This window comes from Sciurus vulgaris, assembly GCF_902686455.1.
Source record: "Sciurus vulgaris genome assembly, chromosome: 3".
Classification (NCBI taxonomy): Eukaryota; Metazoa; Chordata; class Mammalia; order Rodentia; family Sciuridae; genus Sciurus; species Sciurus vulgaris.
Genome location: NC_136463.1, coordinates 40,588,981 through 40,609,608, shown reverse-complemented (window position 1 = coordinate 40,609,608; position 20,628 = coordinate 40,588,981). Strand labels below are relative to the sequence as shown.

At 38.3% G+C, this 20,628-nt stretch overlaps 1 protein-coding gene and 1 pseudogene across 2 annotated transcripts; both read right to left on the bottom strand.

Moving 5' to 3' along the window:
• Positions 1-382: 382 nt before the first annotated feature.
• LOC306658027 (small ribosomal subunit protein uS15-like) lies at positions 383-902 on the bottom strand. Its single transcript, XM_079134658.1, has one exon. It carries the CDS (start codon positions 878-880, stop codon positions 425-427), a length of 456 nt encoding a protein of 151 aa, XP_078990784.1. The 5' UTR covers positions 881-902; the 3' UTR covers positions 383-424.
• A 10,968-nt stretch (positions 903-11,870) lies between these two features.
• Positions 11,871-19,416, bottom strand: LOC306657578 (RNA-binding protein 3-like; annotated as a pseudogene). Its single transcript has 2 exons — positions 19,399-19,416; positions 11,871-12,549 (listed from the first exon to the last, which is right to left on the bottom strand). The product of its transcript is annotated as an RNA-binding protein 3-like (transcript).
• Positions 19,417-20,628: the final 1,212 nt, after the last annotated feature.

Here is a 20,628-nt window from a genome sequence, read left to right as displayed (position 1 = left end):
TTCTTGGCATGGCACCTTCCATGGGGCAGGACAGGTTAGGCACACCTAGATGAGCTTCCTAACATTAGTTCCCAATGGCAGCTGTGTAGGGTTTGCAGGAGAGAGTTGGGTGTCCCAGGCAGCTCTGAGGGTCTAACTGAGGACAGTGAGTCTAATTAGGTCACATATCTCTATATTTATGCACACCACCCCACAAGTTTACTAGCAGCACTATAGTTGGATATGTTTGAGACCTTTTGCTCAACAAGTACATCATCAGATGGCACAGTAGTAATCTCATCACACATGCAATTTTCTATTTTTTTACATTTGGGTATTTTCTGAGTTACTTAAACCACCATATATATATATATATATATATATATATTTTTTTTTTTTTTTTTTAGTTAAACAATGCTTTTATTGCTTGAATACATACACAAATTTATGCCACCAGGGCAGAGGCTGTGGATGACTCATATTTCCAATTTGGTGGAAGGACCCGCTTGGTCTTATAGTATGGAGCCAATCGGTGAATTCGGCTCTCTATCAGAATCAGGCAGAATTTAGCATCCTTATCCTTTCTATTCCCCTCAAGATGCTTTCGAACAGCAACTGCTTTCTTAATTAAATGATAGAGATCCTCAGGAAGATCAGGAGCAAGTCCTTTGGACTTCAGGATTCTCAAGATTTTATTGCCAGTCACAAAACGTACTTGTGCAACACCATGTGAATCCCTCAGTATCACACCAATTTGTGAGGGAGTCAGACCCTTCTTGGCCAGTTTATAAATCTGCTCCTTTACATCGTCAGATGTCAACTTCAACCAGGTGGGGACGCTGCGGCGATAGGGCAGAGCCGACTGGGGCAGGCCCTTCCCGGGAGCATGCATGCGACCCATGATGGCGGCAGTCAGGCAGCAAAAAGACCAAACCACCATATTTTTAACTATCATTCTTAAGTCTGCATAAGAGTTGTGGAACAATGTACCAATTGATTCAACCATATTGCTTCTCTTGAATATTTAGTTTCCTCTAGTTTTTAGCTAGTATGAAAATAATCTGTAAAATTTTAAGATCTTACCCAACATAGTAAAACCAGAGTGCATGTAGAGGATTTTTGGTTGGCGAAGAAATTCTGTTGTCTCCCATCCCTTTCCAACAAGACCAGTCTTCCTTGGAATTCTGTTTCCTTGGCACAAGATCGGCCCTTGAATGGTCCAGTCCTTTGCCCCCTTAGACTGTTTGTATCACTTTCCCCTACTCAGCTCTCTTCCTGGTGCAGTTGTGCTGAATCTTGGATGCTGGGAAGCAGCCTCCCCTCTTGGTTATCCCCCACCAACACTGGGAGAGGACCCAGAGGTAGCCAGACTGAAACTCAGTTGTAAAATAGGGCTGAGCAACACGGAGTAGAGTGGCTGGCTGTGAGAGAAAAGGGCACAGGCCACTGCCTGACTCCTGAAAGACACAATGACTCCATAGTGCTTTCTAAGGAAGATAAAATTTAGTCCATGTGCAGCATCTGGTTTAAGTGGTCACATAAAGCCTTTCCCATTCACAGGATGGAAAGTCTTGGATCTTCAGGAGGAGGGTGGGATAGGGTGGGACTTTTTAGATATTTTTAGGTAACCCAAGTCTGTGATTTCTATTTCTATAGGATCATTAGAGTCTAGCAGATCATGTGGTTAATCTCCCAGGTGAGAGAATATCATTGTGACTGCATTGTCATATTACAGAAACTAGATTATTCTAGAATGCAGGGTTAATAATCTGTCCTTGGAGCTAGGAGCCCAATGTAATGTGGTGAAAATATTTTCAGTTTAATAAATTATAAACATGTGCCAGAAATCAGGGGACATTGATTCAATATAGCTGTGCCCAGACGGTTGTGCAAGATGGGAAGACAAAGGTCCTCAGGGCTGGCTTGCTTCTCTGTACACTGAGGATATTTTCCTGCATGCTTTCAAGGGCCCTTTTTTCCTTTGTTGGCTCCTCTATTCTTCCATGGAGATTGGTCTCTGGCAGACATTTGAGAAGCATATGGACAGTAGGACAGTGGGAAGGGATGTGACTGCTGAGCCTAGTACTGCCCGACTTCCTAGGGACACTGTGCAAACCTGGATTTGCCTCAACAAGCAATAATCACAGAATAGTTAAATTGGGAGTGATGACATGACTCAATGTTCAGAAAATAAGGTGCTGGAAAGAACCATGACCCCTGAATTAGATCACATCTAAAAGGGTATGTGGTTGGAAACTAAGGATGCAGCGACCAGAACCAGGAACCTGGTTTAGAAGTGTGTAAACTTGACTACATTTGGGGTAGGATATCTTCCTGGTCTCCTGGCTGAGGGAAGTTGGGACTTCCCTCACCTTTCTTTCAGAGTGCAATGGAGATTGGAGTGCCTGGATAACTGCATGTGGCAGAAGAGCATAGGGGTCATTTGTTTTCTGTATGATCCAGTAGCTCGAATTCTCCAAGCTGAGTCTGAAGACCCTGCCTCAGATGAATGATTTTGAATGGTGCACATATGACTGGTGACTAATTTAGTAGTTCTATGGGATTTTGAAGTCAATTTTTATTTGGGGTAAATGATACTCATTTTTATTAAAAATTGCCATAAACCAGAGGTTTTAAATACAAAAGTAAGTATAAGAGGCAAGGTAACTAAAGAAAAATAAGTAAACAAAAAATTACTCAAGTGCAAATGTGTAAATAAATATGTGTGGAAACAACTAGAAGATGTGAGCATACAGGAAGTCTCAGCCTCAAACTGACTGGTGCGAGGCCTTCGTGAGGTGCTATCAGGAGTCTTCATCCTTTCTGATTCCCCTCTTCTTTCTTAAGGTCTATGATAATTTTTTGTACCTCAGGGAGACTATTAGTGAGCTGGTAGAACAAGAATGATTAAAACACGCCTTTGGAGATTGGATTTGTCTTTATGTTCTGGCTCTACTTCTTTCAAGACCAGTGGCCTTGGGAAGGAAGTTTAACACCTTCTGAGCCCTGGTACCTGATGTCCTGATACCTGGGTTCTTCGACAGTGCCGTGAGCTGACATAGAGACTTCCCAGCTCTGTGGTGTATTCAGCTATTCCCCTGTAGATCAGAGGGGAGTGTGGAAAGTGGTGGCAGAGAATGGGATAGTAGTGACTGAGATTGGGAGTCTCTGATGACCTCATGGATGTGGCATGCCTGGTGCCTGGGAATGATTCTGTACAAGGGCACAGGATGCTGGACTGCTGCTGTGGCAATGCCCTGCATGAGGAGGCTCTGTGTAAGAGTCCTATCAATTCTGATCTTGATCTCAGGCTTATAGCTCCTGGGAAGGAAGAAATTTTTATGATAGAAAACCACAATATTTCACCAGCTCCACTTCTGTGTCTGCCCACTTTAGAATAACTTTTAACAATGGATTTCCTTGAGAGCTACACAAAGTTCCTAACATTAAACTTTGCAGCTATGGATTGCACCTGTGTAAAAGCTACTTAGATGTCCTAGTTTCTGTGACTTTCCTGAATATAGAGAATAATAGTTTCATAGTCATTAAACTGATAATGAGACATATATAAATAAGGATTATTGGTATAACTCTTTAGATCTACATCTCCATCAGAGACAGAGCTCCATTTTATCCCAGTGTAATCTTCAAAATCTGTGTGAATCTTGATTTCCTAATCCCCCTTTGCCCCTCAGTGAAACTGAAATTTTGGCCACACTGGTCACAACAGGGGAATCTGCCCAGAGTATTTTTGTCTGTCTCCAGTGTCTGTTTTCTCTTCTTCCAGAAGTAACTCCTGATTTTTCCTGGTGTCCTTCCTCTGCACTTTACCTTATGTTGGGTGAGTTGGGAAGATGACCAAGTCTAAGAAATCTAGGTGTGGAAACCCCCTGAACAAGGAAGCACAGCCTGCCAAGTTGGCTTGAACTGGTCCAGACAGACCGTTTCAGAGGCCCACAAATGGCTGGTAGGAGATGAGCATGGAAAACTTAACTGCCATCTTGTAGTTACGGAGGAGGCCAGAAAATGGGATGGAAACTAAGGGATGAAAAGACAAGGAAAAAAAAAAGACGTCACTGAAACCAGTTGTGCCTGCAATCAGAACTACCCCCAGGGTTATCACTTGTAAAAGAAAACACTGCCCCAACTTTGCCTAGTTAGTTTGAATTGATTTTCTTTTACTTGAAAACAAGAGTGCTCACTGACCTACTGTTTTTCTCAATTCCCTTTCATTTGTAGTAATAAAGGGAAAAGAGAATGGTAACAAGGAACAACAGAAGATTAACTATCCAAAAAATCCAATTACCAAATTAATCAATAGGCAAGTGAACTAAACAGCCACTTCACAAAAGAAGAAATACAAATGGCAAAAAATATATATGGAAATATGTTCACGTCATTACTAATTAGGGAAATGTAAAAAAAAAAAAACTACACTGATATTTTATCTCACATCAGTCAGAATGGCATTCATCAAGAATTAATAGATGCTGAAGAGGATATGGAGAAAAAGGAACACTTTTACACTATTGATGGGACTGAAAGTTAGTATAACTATTATGAAAATCAGTATGGAGTCTCTTCAAAAGACTAGGCATGGAATGATGAGATGACCCAGCTATACCACTTTTTGGTATTTATCTTGAAGAATTAAAGTCATCACACTACAGTGATATATACTTATCCATATTTATAGGGGCACAATTCACAATTGCTAAACTATGGAACTGGCCTAGGTGTCCACCAATTGATGAATGGGTAAAGAAAATGTGGAAGAGACACAATTGATTTTTGTTCAGCCATGAAGAAAAATGAAATTGTGTCATTTGCAGGAAAATGCATGGAACTAGAGACAACCATATGAAGTGAAATAAGTCAAACCGAAAAGGTGAAGGGTTATATACCTCCCTAGGGAAGCTAGAGAGGGAGAAAGGGAAAACAAAGCTGGGGGTGGATCTCCTAAAAATCAAAGGGAGATCAGTAAAGGAAAGGAACCAAAGGGTGGGATCAAGTGGGGAGGGAGGGTGAAAGTGCTGGGGAATCATATTGGTTAAATAATATTGTTTGATTGTGTGCATGTACAAATATGTAACAAATCTGAGCATTATGTACTACTATAATGCACTAATTAAAAAGTGGGGAAAAGAAATTAATCCATACAAGCCTTGAGAATGACCTAATGCCACGTTTTGGAGCATATCTTTCAAGAGTCCTAGAGAATTTCTTCTGCTTTCATATGCCCCACCGTATGCAAAGAAGATTAAAATTTACATTGTGCTAGTGATGGATTATATTCATCTTTATACAAGATGAATATAATCCAGGACATATTAAATTCATTTCTTTTTCTTTAGATTTCAAAATGAAACATTTCTATGGGATGTAGGTACTGTGCCTATTGTGTCCAATGGATAAATGGACTCTGAAAGTGCTTGCATTTTTTTTCTGTATTATATGTAGCATTTTTTCAGTAGGCATATTTGTAAACAACTATTTGTTCTATTTTCAAGCAAATCATATTTCAATAGATCTACAATGCATATTAAAAACTATATCAACTGAATCATCCACTATGTGGAGGAGAAAGACAGTCCTGGTGTTTAGCTGTATATTATACTTTCTCCCTTTGAGTTTTCCTGAAGAGTTGGAAAAGCTAGAGAGCTTGACAATGTAGATGAAGTAAGATCAATGCAGATCTTGAGAACTCTTTAAAATATTTAGTGTTTACAGGACTAGTGACTTCTGGGAAACTGATGCAGTGAAATCCCCACCTTCAAATCCTGATTCTTACAATCCAATTATAAGAATTTCAGTCATTTCACTTAAAGTAACAGACATGAGTTTATTGAAGTGATAGTACAAGGGAAAGGGGACACTCTCAAGAGAGATTGGATTCTCTCAGAGAGGAGAGAGAAATGTTCCTCTCCTGCACTCTAGTTTTATTGGAGGATCTCAGGGAAGTTTCATGAGAGCACTGCCCAGGTCCACCTTTTGACTTTTGACTGACAGCTGGATGACATCAGACTGTCATGTCCCCACTGCCAGTGACAAGTCTAGGTCACCTTGGCCCATGCAGTTTCTAATGGGATTCTTAACCATAAATTCTTAGAGGTTATCTTTATCACCCCAAGTTTCAGGATCTGGTCTGTGGAAAGGGTCACAAAAGTCTCCCTCTTCAGAGTAACTTCAGTCCCTCTTATCAACATTATTTCAGGCCTGCTTTTTTCCTGCAGAATATAGGTAATTGGTCGAGAAATGTGCCATAACCCATCAACTTAGGCCAGGCAGGGATGCCAGTAAATTGCTTCTTGGAAAAGAAAGCATGTGGGGGTCATCATAGTGGGCCCATTTTATAGAATAATTCTCTTAATTAGAATTGGGTTCTCATCACTCAAATCTGTCTGTCCCCTATTGATACAGGAAATCAGGATTGGGTCCCCTGGTGTTGAAGATTTACACCTGAGTGAGCCAAGGCATGCATAGAAAACAAGTTTTATTTAAAAGAAATAATAAAGATCATAGACTCCTCAAGAGAGGAGCTGGGAATCAGAGCTGGTGCTCCTGGGTGTGGGAATATTTTGCTTTTTGATAGACCCCCACCTCATTTATTTTATGGGAATGTTCCCAAAGGCAGGAAAGGGTAACCTCAGGGGGTAATTACTTGTGTTAAAACTTGTGTTCCTTCTAACCTGGAAGTATTATCTATCAGTTGAGCTTGAGCTGGGAAGTACTATCCAGAGGTTAGCTTTTAGGAACTCATTTTCTTTTCTTTGATAACATTTAAAGGTCCTTTGCTCCTGTCCTTTAACAGTTCAACCTAAGTCACACTTGGGTTCAGGATGTGTTTCCAACAGTGGGCCCCCGACCAGCATCTGTTTCACCAGAGAAATTGATAGTAATGCAGATTCTCAGGCCACACTCCAGACCTACAGTATCTGACTCAGGGTGGCTCAGGAATCCTAATTTTCATGATCCCTCCAGGTGCACATTTGGGGCTAAATACTTATGCCTTGTTTTGGTCTCTCCTCCAAGAACAGGATCTTTTTCACCACTTTGCAAAAAGACTTTTTATGATAACCTCACTCACTGACCCCCAGCATACTGGCATTCAGTATTAGCCAGTTACAACCAAGGTGCACAGGCCCTGAGACACAAGGGGCTAGGCTTATTGTTCCTTAGTGCTCAGGAGTCCAGGGAACATTGTTCCAGTATTCCCTTTAAGATCTTCAAACACAGCTAAGCCTAATAGTCAAAACCCTGTAAACGTTTTGACTTTCACTTCTCTGGAGGTGAAAGCAAAAACCAATTCATTGATTAATTAGTTCTGGAAATCATGTTGCTGCTCTGTGACCACTACTGAGAGGACCAGTTTGGGAGGATCACATCTTTTTTTATATGGAAGATCCTGGGTCATGGTGCACAGATCCCTGCTGTTGCCCCTCGTGACCACTAGATGGCGGGGATGCACTTACCTGCCGGCACCTAGGGGCACTCCGCAGTCAGTCTCCCTGCTTCTCTGAGTCCCGTCATAGTGCCTGAAGCTTCAGTGTGCTGAGGTGGATTGTAGTGAGGTGTCCAGGAAGTGATATGCATCCAGGGGCCTTGACTAGAGGGAGCAATGGCCACGATACTGTGGCAGGAAAGTCCTTTAGAATTTTACGGTCTTCCTACCCCTGTGGGGTAAGCAGATCATCTTCCCACAGTCCTGAATCCTGAGAGGTGGCAGAGCTCTTGTCACAGGCCCTAACACCAATCAGGAGGAGGAGAGCTCATAAAGTGGCAACAGGCCATTTTCTTCTCATAGGAAGTCTAATCTGTAAAGAGAAAAAAGACCTGTCTTTTTTGATGCTTTAAAGTGTCCACTGGGAAGGTAACTGAGGAAGTGGGAAAAGAACTAGCATTTGAATCTTGGGTTCAAGTCAGGCTCCACTCCTGACTATGGAGGGCTTTTGTCTGCTCTTGTGCCTCTTCTGTGACCCAATTTTGTTGCCATGACAAGAGAGTGTGTGCAACAAGAATGATGTTTGCACAATTACCCTTCTCAGGTGCAGCTGCCTTCCTATCCTCCCACCCCTGGCAGCCCTTCTTATTCCCTGCATTAAGATGGGAGGGCTTATCTCACTTAGCATGATATTCTCCAACTTCATCCATTTGCCTGCAAATGTCATAATTTTATTATTCTTTATGGCTGAGTAATATTCCATTGTATAAATATACCACAGTTTCTTTATCCGTTCATCAATTGACACATAAAGGGGGGAGGGGGAAAGAATGGAGGGAAGGAAGGACTATATAGAGGGAAAAGGGGGGTGGGAGGGGTGGGGTAAGGGGAAAAATAACAGGATGAATCAAATAACATTACCCTTTGTAAATGTATGATTATACAAATAGTATGTCTTTACTCCATGTACAGAGAATCGACATGTATCCCACTTGTTTACAATAAAAATAAATTTTAAAAAAAGATGGGAGGGACTAACAAAAAAATGTAGTGCTGGGTGCACCCCTGAGAAGCTTTGTAGGTTTGGCATTGCTGTAAGTGTATCTTGGGTTTGTTTTAATCAAGTATGGTAAGACTCATAGAAACAGATTTGACTCTCACAGACAGCTACATTTTTCTATAAACAGTTATGCAGGGCCATGTGGAAAGTATTGAAGGGTTATGGAAAATAATATTCCTAGAGACAGTCCCCCAAGAAAATGGAGGGACAGCATGGCTTGGAAAGAGAGGGAAAATTGGTCAAACATTAAACTTCTCCCAGGGTATTCTTTCCTAATAACAATGGGTCCTGGGGGAAAAGGGTGGATACTGAATGCTGGGCCCTAAATCTTGACCTTCTTCCATGGCAAATTAGTCCTAAATGACAATGGGCAAGATTTGAGTACTCATCCCTCAGGATCCAGACTCTTATCCTCCCAGACAACAATAAACTTTGTCCTTTTACAATTACCCTCCTAAATTAAAGTTTTAACCTATACAACTAGCCCCTGACAGTCAAAACTACAAGTACATGGCTTCCAATTACATCATTGTACCCTATAAAACCAAAATCCCATCTGTAGCTGATGGCCATTTTCCCATTCAGAAAGTGGACCCCCACAGCGTCCAAGTCCATGAAGGAATAAAGGCTTCTCTGAATCTGTTGTGGTCTGCCTCTTGTCCTTTTGTGCTTACAATAAGAACCCTTTATTTACAGCCTCAAGTTTTTCTTCCTTTTGGTAGGACTGTCACAAGTGTACATCTTAAGTTATATTTAAAAAAAAAAAAAAAAAAAAAAAAAAAACACTGCTTTTCCTTTGAGTTGTCCATGCAGGCTGCTCAGGCTATACTCTCCTGCCAGGTGTTTAAGACAAAGCTGGTCAAAACTGATCTTATTTGTATCTATTCTTATGAACCAGCTGAGAGTCCTCAGAAATCACAGTTGAGGATGCATGTGAAGCCTCCTGGCTCATCTACCTTTCCTCTATCAGTGGTGCCATGTGCCAGGATGGGTCAGGTCAGTGTCTTGATGAGCAAATGTGGCTTCTCTTGGAAGTATGAGGGACATTTCTGTCTCCAAAGATCCTCTTCTTTGCAGAAGGTGCGCCACAAGTTGGCTTTCTGTTCTCTAGAGACCTCTAGATCTTCCTGATTGGCATATCAGGTGACTCATCAGAATTTGAGAGTCCTTAGAGGAGTCCCTACTACCATTCTCTGAATACTCGCTGACCTTAGAGGGCAAGGATCAAATATTGGCTGCTTTTCCTTGGCCCTTTTACTTCCTTGATTTTGGTCTCCAAGTTTTTTGTTTTTAAACATCCAGAAAGGCATTTTCACAAGTCTTAAGGAGGGAGTAACAGGTTAAAACTTCAATATCTCTAATTCTACAGTCATTTACCCCTTCTCATTAATTGGGGTCGGTATTAGTAGTGGAAGTGTTACATCTGCTTTGTCCTCTGTAGATGATTACCCATTATCCCAAATTAACTCGAGTTGTTATATTAGAAATTACACTTCTGTGAAGTTTTAACACATAACAATTAAAGTTTACAAGGAAAATACAAAATAAAATTAACAATAGCAAAAATGCTTTCAGTTTGTATAATAGCTATATTCCAAGAACAAGTGCAAGTATAATTATTACTTTCATTCTGAGCATCTCTTGTACAGGGACTCAAAATGCCAAGAAGAATAAAGTATATTACAAAGACAAATTTGATATATTGGCAGACAAGAAGGAATGGCAAAAATCCATACAATGTAAAATGGAAAGAAACAAGGCCCCTCCTCTAGAAGTTCTTTTGGAAAAGATAAAGGGAAGGGAAAATGAGGGAGGAACCCAAGAATTTTACTAGAAAATATGAAGTGGAGATAACTCTTGTTTGCTTCCAAATCCAAATGTGGTATAGAGAAGGTTGTAACCCATGGGGACTGGAAGAATCAGGAAAACATAGTTACCAATTACCTCCGTATCTAATAGGCACCATAATGCATGAGGCTTCCTTAGGTGTCATTTGAATGAGTGACCTTGCATTTTTGAAGCATTCATTGTTTTAAAGAAGGCTAATAGTTCCATTCTTACCATTCTTACTATTACCATTAATATTAATGTTTTTATCATTATTTTATTGTTGCTTTGCTGAGAAACCGTGTTTCTGGATATTTCAAGAATACACAGTATCACTGAGATAAATTCTGAAATCTAGAAAGTAAATGTTTTCAACTGGGCTTTTTGTGCAAATGCATGAAAAAGCTGTCTAGATATATGCCACACAAAACTCATTTTTTAATCAGAAATCTTTATGGAGATTACTCCTCAAACACCAGCACTGTTACTCTTAGAGTATTTACCAATTTATTTGAAACAAAATAGTTTAATGATATCAAATAATTCTATAAGCTTTAGGAACACTTTTTCTTTTGAATTGCCATGTCAGCCCCCTTTATGGCTTATCCAACAGTTTTTCATAGATGTGGGACCACATTGTTAACACAAGAAAGGAGAAGGAAAATTGATTTTGGTTAAACCTGAGAACACAGTAAAAGAAGATGAACCAGTTTCCCACATGAGTATGAACAAACACTCATATGTGTATTAGCTGTATTTTAAACATGTATCTGAACTAATTGCTCAGAGTGGTCTCTCAGATCGAGCAAAAAATTTACTTTCTCCTGAAATCTCATCATAACTTTTGAGTTATTAATTGTAAGAAAAATGAGGGACAGGAAACATTCATAAAAATGCATTAAACGATTCTGATAGGATTCACAAAGATATGTACTGCCACATTTTTAATTCAGCTTTGACATTAAACTTCTCAGGGTCCTTTTTTTCTCTTCTACACACAGACCACTGTGCTTTCCAGCATTCTGCATCTTGGCATTGATATATGTACCAATGTCTTAGTATTAAACATCATTGCAAAACTGATTTTACCATAAGAAAATTTATGGCAAATTTTACTAAACCTTTATTCCTGATGTTGATTTAGTACATTGATTCTTCTGTCTTTATTCAACATGAAGACACAATAGAAAGAAGAAACCTAAAGATAAAGTGGTCTTCATCAATGCTAACTTCCAGCACTAGGGCCCATATTCATTCAGTAGGAACATAAGGGTAATTTTGTTATTTCAGGTTTTGTTGAGTATATATCTCAATTTATTTTCAGTACCTCTAGATTCACATGCTTCCCATAAGGCAATTCATCTTCTATATTTCTGTTACACTATTAAGTGCATGCTGGATGAAATGTAAAATGTTTGTGTAATATCAACTTTAACTCTAATAAAATTAAGTCTGGCCAAACTTTTTTTTTGCCAGAAGCAATAATCCTGAGAGCCCAAACTAAAAACCTGGTAAAAGGAAAAATACCTGGGATTCAACAAATGTCCCAGAATTTGTCTTTAAATGAGAAAAAAAAAAAGTACATGGAGCTTTTTAAAAGGTCTTTTAACTAGCTATCTTGGGAACTCAATTCAAAAATAGAAGTTGATGTACTAAAACAGATGTTTCAGCGGCAGCTCCAAAAATCTTTATAAATACAGCGATTTGGAGGGACAATCATGGATCAGAAGTGTTATTCCTTGTGTAGGTACTTTATGTGTACTTGTCTCAACTCAGTTGTCATAATTGTCTCCGTAATTTCCTCCTGAGTAGCGGTCATAGCCACCCTGGCTTCTGCCACTATAGTCTCCGGACCAATACCCATATGCTCCAGGTCAACCGTCATACCGGCCACTCCCACAGCCCTGGTTCCCACCAACTCTAGCTGCGACCACGCCCATGGGACCCAAAGGCATCCCTTCTGGTGCCCCCGCCAGATTTGCCTGCATGCTCCACACGGATCTGCCCACCATCTAGGTTACTCTCCATTCTTGGCTTTCATGGTAACTGAGGCATGTTCTGGGTTGGCGAAGGCGATGAAACCAAAACCCCGGGATTGCTGAGTCTCCCGGCACTTAACAACAACCATCTCAGAAATGGGCCCAAAGCTGCTGAAGTGATCTTCCAGCATCTGGTAATCAGTACTGAAGTTGAGCTCTCCCACCAAGAGCTTCTTCAGAAGACATGACAGTGAATTTGAATCCTAGAAATTAAAAAGCAGACAGGAGGCTCTGAAGAGCAGGGAGAATAGGGAGGCTGCTGCGCGGGAAGACGCTTGATAAAGCATATGTATGCAGACACGTCACGGAATCCAGAAATAGTTTTAAATTGAACAATCAAATGCAATGAACTCAACACAATAATAATTCATCCTGGGATGTTATATGCGTTGTCAAGACAGGAAGAACAGATAAGGCAAAAGCTCAGAGGTGAGACATCATTGGATAAAACACAAGGGGTTGAAACAGAATTGGAGGCCCTGGTGAGACAGAACAGGGTAGAAGAAGAGACTGTAGCTGCAGTCCCTGGCCACGGGGATAGACCTGGTTCATTTTTTCAAACAAGTTCTAGAGTTAGCAATGACCTGGGGGAAGAACATTATTCATAGAAAGTTTTATAATGTAATTGGATGAATCAATTCCCACTCTATCCCACATCAATCTTTATTCCAAGTTGATTCTGTTCAAGGTTCTTCTGTCTTCTAAGCACTGAAAGTTGGACACCTTCTTTAATGAAATTTCCACTTATTTTTGTGTTTGCTACTTTACACACTTAGGTTGTTAACCTATTTCTGTCAGAAGCTGTAGTTATTGCTTTTTTGCATCCTTTCACTTCTCTTTTTAAATGTTTTCTTTTTTAATTTGTTTATTTCTCAATTAGTTTTACATGACAGTAGAACGCACTTTTATATAAAATATATAACAGAGTCTCATACATGATGTAGAATCTCTCCAGGCTGTATAGCTATATATGTACACAGGATAATAATATCTCATTAATTCTACTATCATTCCTATCCCCAAACCCCTCCCCTCCCTTCAATCCTCTCTACCTAATCTAAAGTAACTCTATTCTTCCCTAGTCCCCCACATCATGAATAAACATCAGTATAACAGAGAAAAAAATTCAGCTTTTGTCCTTTTGGGATTGGCTTATTTCAAACATTATGATATTCTCCAGCTCCATCAATTCACTGGAAAATGCCATGATTTTATTCTACTTTAAGGGTGAGTAATATTCCATCATATATACATATCCATTGATCCATTCAACTGTTGAAGGGCACATAATTAGGTTCCATAGTTTAGCTGTTGTGAGTTGAGCTGCTATGAACATTGATATGGCTGTGACACTGCAATATACTGATTTTAAGTTCTTTGGGTGTAAACTGAACAGTGGGACAGCTGGGACAATGGTGTTTCCATTCCAAGTTTACTGGGGAATCTCAATACCACTTTCCATAATGGTTGCAGCAATTTGCATTCCCACCAGCAATGTATGAGTGTACCTTTTTCCTTACATCCTTGCCAACAGTTATTGATGTTTGTATTCTTGATAATAGCTATTCTGCCTGGGGTGAGATGAAATCTTTGAGTATTTTTTTATTTCTAATAATATAATTGCTGAAGATGTTGACAAAGGTGTGAAAAACATTCACTGGAGAAAGGATATCCTATTCAATAATTGGTGCTGGGAAAATTGAAAATCCACATGTAACAAAATGAATTTAAACCCTTATCTCTCACCCTCCATAAAACTCAACTCAATGTGGACCACAGACTTAGGCACTAGACCAGAGACCCGGCAACTAATAGAAGAAAAAAATAGGCCCAAATCTTCACCATGTTGACTTAGTACCTGATTTCCTTAACAGGATTCCTAAAGTACAAGAAGTAAAATCAGGAATCAATACATGAAATGGATTCAAACTAAAAAGCTTCTTCTCATCGAATGAATCACGCAATAACACAAAGAGAGAGTCTACTAAATGGGAGAAAAACTTTATCACATGCACCTCAGATAGAGCATTAATCTCCAGGCTATATAAAGATTCAAAAAAATTAATACCAGGAAAACAAATAACCCAATCAATAAATGGGTTAAGAAACAAAACAGAAGAATAAATAAGACACTTCACAGAAGAATAAATGTTTTCTTTGGAGTACTTCTATTTTTCTTTCCTTCATCCTACTTTGTCAAAATTTCTTTACCAAATATGAAATTTTATGCTGCCTTCTATATCTTTCAGATATTAGGTTATTCTGTTAAAAATATGTTTAGCATCTCTAATTTTTAGAGCCCCAAATACCCTAAATTCTTTTATAATAATAGATTTGTCATCCCATCTTGGATTTCTTCTATATTTTATCTGTTCTTTTTAGTTATACTTGTGGAGTTCTTTATTAAATCTGTCTGCCTGAAATTTATAGCATAAAATATTTTTGCAATTGCCATTTTATTCATTTTGGAAATGTTTATTTTTCAAGAGTTTTTTTATATTGCTTTGTCTTATTCATTACATTTATGTCATTGCTGTCCATTAATTCCAACCTTTCCTCAGTTTCAAGTTTCCACTCTCATATTACATATTACTATATTTTAGTATAGGTGAATTCACTCTAAAACTCTATAGTCTTATTTTGGTATAGCAGGATGAAGAAAGAACCCAGTGTTCTTACAATCTTCCTCCAACTGTAACTCTCCTAATTAAAGGAATCTATATAATGTGACTTTGCATGGCAAAAGAGACTTTGCAGATGAGATGAAGCCAAGTTGTATGAATGGGAAGATTTTCCTGGATCATCAGTGCAGTTAAGGAGAACACACTGTCTTCAGTGAGAGGCAAATAAGAAGGTAGTCAGAGTATACCTGTGACCACGGAGGCAGTTGTCGGGCTGATGCCTGTTGAAGATGAAAAAAATGAGCAAAGGCTAAGGATTTCAGGCAATTATGAAACATGTGTGGGTGAGGAAATGTCCTCAAATTGAGCCTAGTGATAGGAGCAGCCACGGTGACATCTTGATTTTATGCCTCAAAGCTCTTAGTGGATTTTTTGATCTCAAGAACTAGAACAAGAAGAATACATTTATATTTTAAGTGATGTAATTTGGTAACTTTTTATGGAAAAAGTAGGAACAGAATACATTGAGTAACCCTTTCCCAGGGATCTAGGCCTATGTGAGACATTTATCCTGAGTTACATTATAACTTTTGTCATGCTAAAATTTTATAGATTATTGACTTATTAGTACTCAAGATAAGTATTGACTAGTAGAATGTTCATGAAACTTGTGATTATTTCATTGAGTCATATTTTCCCTTTGATCCCTGATCACTGGTACTCTCCTGATGCTCCCCCACATGGCATATTTTGCTCAGCTTGACCTCTGATTTTGGAAATGAATTAAATAACAGTCACCCACCAAAATTTGTCTATTTAAATTATTTTCAGTTAGAGGCTTAAAATTCATGACTGAAATTGAAAATGAAATGCTAGGAACACCATTCTTGTAAATGTTCTTTATAAAGTGAGATTATAAAGTATTAGGTTATTTGAATGTCTCCTTTTATGAAATGTAGCCTCATTCTCCAATATGGCACATAAATCAATGTTTCAGTTCATGAAGATTCCTCTGAAGTTGTATCCAGATAATCATTTGGTATAGTTTTGACCTCCCATTTTTACCAATTTTATATATGCAAGTAGTAACTATGTTGTATTTTTACATTTTAAATTAGCTTGAAATGTGGAAATTTTATTGATAAATGTGCCTCTATTCAGTGGCCATGGTACATAAGAGAACACCCAGAGTAATAAACCTAAGTAGGTATAAAAGAACAAAGTAGGCTAAGCTATGATAATTATTAAGAGTAATGGTGCCAGGCATGGTGGCATGCACCTGTAATCTCAGCACTCAGGAGGCTGAGGCAGGAGTATCACAAGTTCAAAGTCAGCATATGCAATTTAGCAAGACCCTAAGCAACTTAGCAAGATTCCACTCAAAAAAATAAAAATGGTGGGGGTGGTGGCTCAGTGGTTAAGCATCCCTGGGTTCAATCCCTTGTACCAAAACAAGAGTAAAAACCATATGGACCCTCAAAGACAAAGTGCATTGCAAAGTGGGTGGGAGTAAAAAAACATAGGCTTTATCAGAGCTCAAACTCTATAGAATCTACATGTTTTTCAAAGTCAAATTGGGCTAAAGAATAGAATCAAGTAGCATAAGAAATATGGGCTTGATGAGAACAGCAATTCTTAGAAATCCCAGGGGTGGTGATGGTGCCAATGTGGAAATTTTGAGGAAGAGTGACAGGAGAGATATTCGACTGTGAAGTTACATGAGACGATTGTCAGCAGCAGGGACATTTAATAACTTTAGGTGTTTATGGATGGATGAGAGGCCCTCAGACCCATACCTACATTCCAACATGCATTTCATGTAGGATTCTGCATGCTGTCAATGATACTTATGAGATATAATCTTTACTTTTTATATGAGACAAGCATGGTGTTGAGTTTGACCCTCTGTGATACAGCTGTATACTCACTATTGGGGAGTTTGAGTAATGCAGTGTCCATAGATACATAGAAGAATTTTCTTTGTTTAATTTATATCATCTCTAATTTTGCTATAAATTGCAAGAATAAAAATTGAAGTTAATGATAAAATATACTCTGTATAAAGGAATCACCCCAGATGATGGGCTTTAGCAATGCTACAGTACTGTGAAGTCTGACTGGGTCCCTGGACTGTGATGTCATCAATTGGTCATGACACTTACTGAGGCCTTAGTGATAGCTGGCCTCATAAAACCTTAAAGTTATCCTGAGCACTGCTCAAGACAGTGATCTAGTGAACAGATAGCCTTGCTCCATTTTATATGTTATTTCTTCTGGTAGGAATTTTATTCTTGCTCATCATCAACTAACTTTTGGAGAGATAAGCTTCTGAGAGAAAGTTACTTGATCTGAGTAACCATCCAAAGAGTTACAACATGAGAGAAAAGCAAAATAGGAAGCATTGGAATAATCCATTCACCCCTCAGCTTACAAAGATGTCAATGGTATGTGTTGGCATCTTCTCTGGGTATAGATAACCATGAACTTCTCTTCAATGAAACAGGAAGAAAGGAAGATTTCTAGTTATCTGAAAATGAGGGGAGGTGAGAGGATTTAAAAAAGCAAGTGACTAAAGTAGGGAAGAAGGGAAAAAGAGTTTGTTTTTTTTTTTTTTCCTACTTCTTGAGGTCTCCCTGAGGGCCCAAGTTGTCTGAGTTAAGAAAATATTCAGATGTTCAGGTCTTCTCTCTGTGACTTTGGACCCAAGTTACCTATCTTAACTAAGTATCTACCAATTTCATTTTGTTATACTTATTTCTAATTAAATTGGGGAAATTACTATTATCAATTTTATAATATTAATTTTTTCTTTAATCTGAAATAGAAAAAGAAACATTATCTGCAAGTCCAATTATAATAAGATAGGTTTTACTGTCAATATATGCTAAAAGGAAACAATATAATTTTTTTAAAAAATGAAATTGAAATTGGTTCCTAGAAATGAGGCAAATACTGAAAAAATTAAATACTATAAAACTGATTGTAAAGGGATGCATATGAAGTCACACAGAAGTTATGTACTCAGGAATTTAAAAAAAACTGCCTTGTTTCAAACTCAAAGATAGAAACCTGGGTATCCTTTGTGAACTATAAAGACAAAAAGATGCACACATACACACACACACATACACACACATACTTCTTTACAGTGTAAATTGAGATAAGATTTGGTTCTTTATGAGAAATGAGATAGTGGTTGTAAATATATAGATTAACTGTAAACAAATCACTCCTATGGGTTAGAAAATTATTACGTGATGGTAAGAGACAAATTGGAGTCAAACACATTTTAAATTGTGGTTAATATCTCAGAGGAAAATCTGATGTTTCCAACAAAAATTTCTGAGTATAATCTGATATTTTCAATAATGTTTTCATCTTTCATGTTTCCTAATGGTCACTTGAAGAGGCCTGGATAGGCATGTTTTCTTCAGGCACCTTCAATAAAATCCACACGTATTCAATATCTTACTGAGTATAAACTGAGACATGTCAAGCGCATTTACCTCTTCATATTTATGTGGATACATAAACATCAAACACATCAATAGGTCAGGGGAAGATTCACATTTACATTTGCCTTAATTATCCATGTATTCTATACCAAGTGTGATGATTTGCCTCTCAAAAAAATTTTTACATCTTGACATCATAGAAGTAGCCTGGGCAATAACTTCCTGAGGAATTTCCATCTTAGGTAAGAATTCAGAACACTGGTGCAGGCAAAAATGGTAAGTCTCCTCTATGGTATAATTCACAATTCATAGACCATGATGGAAGAAAATTTTGTCATCTTGAGCATAGAGTTTTATAGGCAACTTTGGCTTATCAATATCCCAGAAAACAAAAAGGAAAAGAGCATGGAGAAGTGTGGAGTTTTGTGTGGCTGTGCATGGCAGTGGCACTTTTTTCTTTAAATCATTTTTAATTATAGAAAGCTTAAACAAATGATCAGAGCTAGCTGTGAGGAAGTTTGATAAATATAACACACTAGTATGCCCAGGTTGAAAGGATATAGCTTACAGTCTCTACTCCATAAACATATTACACATTGTGCAAATACAGTTATCCAGATCATGCATGGACACAATAAATATTATACTACATTTAAAAAATTTAGTGGTAGAAATCAGTTTATTATCCATGTGAATGGAAATCATATGTTTATTGCAATAGTCACAGAACAGATTCTTATTATGTGCTTAAGGATAGATCAATACACATGAACTTCAAACAAGAACTCCATTTCTTACTTGTATTTATTTTCTTGGGCAAGGCAAATTTATGCAAAGTTGTTTTGGAGGATGAACAAGAGGTGGACTGAAGGGATAAGTGTATTACCTAATACACATATGACCAACTATGATCAGTATGCCAGCAGGAGCCAGCAGAAAGCACGTTGAACTGTCAGAAGGATGTGAAATTACTAACAGCTTCCAACAGGCGCATACTGGTGAAACCAAAATTGGGGACAGGCAGTTAGTGAAGAAATAGGGGATTGGGTCAAATTGAGGAAATGGAGGCCATGAAAACTATCTGCATCTGTTAGTTGGAGACTGTCCCTGGGAGAATGGAATGTCAAGGATTCCCAGGGCCCATTGATTACCATTTACCTGTCCTTGTCAAGTACTACAGGCAGGGAACAGCTAATTAATGCCCGCTGGGTCCTTTCCTGACTGAATCACATTGGCCTTCTCCCTGCCATCTGCTGCTCACCTTTTCTGTTATGTCACCTGCAACTCCTGGGCCTAGTCATGTAGGCAGGAAGGAGAGATAAGGGGGAGAGAAGAGAACAAAGGAGACCCTTACCTTACCTATAAAAGATGTAGGGCATGCTCACTTCTTGGGATTCTAGAGCATCAGCCATGGCCCCCTTCTCCCTCCCAGGAGAAGTCTGTATTATTACCTTTAAATAAAACCTGCTTAATATGCTTGTCTTGGCATGATTCTCTGATGTTATACTTCAACACCTGAGGAAGTAGAACTCGTCACTGGTGAACAGCAGTATCACTGGTAGGATCTTCAAGAGCTCAACTTGACACACAGTTTAAGAATACAAAACACCCATGTATTTTCATATGTTAGATGCTCACATTATTTCTTCATAGACCAATTTCCCTTCCTATCCTCATCTCTTATTTCCAAAACTATCATATGCCCATGAATTCTTTATGCTTAGCTTTTGTTTCTATCTTAAAACCAGACATAACCACTTTGATTTCACAATTACCCTAAATTCATGGACTCATTTTTAATTTTGTGCATAGAAAAAAAAGCATACACTTTTTGCCTGGTTCCTTTCATCCATCATATGTGAAAATGTCACCCATGTCATTGTGTCTCTAGTTGGTTCATTCCCATTACTGCATATGATACATGAATAACAATGAATGCTTCATGTGTTACACATAGTTCTGTTTTTTGAAAACTTACATGATTTGGTTATACACATTGATTATTACATTGTCATATTCTTTGTTCCCTTAGATTTCAAAATGTACTCATTTTTGTAGTCTTAAAAATACTTTTATTCATTACTTGAACAATTAAACCACATAAAATGTAAAATGCAGTAATTATACATGCAGAAATTTGAAAGTCCTTAATCATGGGGGGGGAACCAAAACTAGACATGTCTTTCCTTTTCAAAGAAAACTTTCA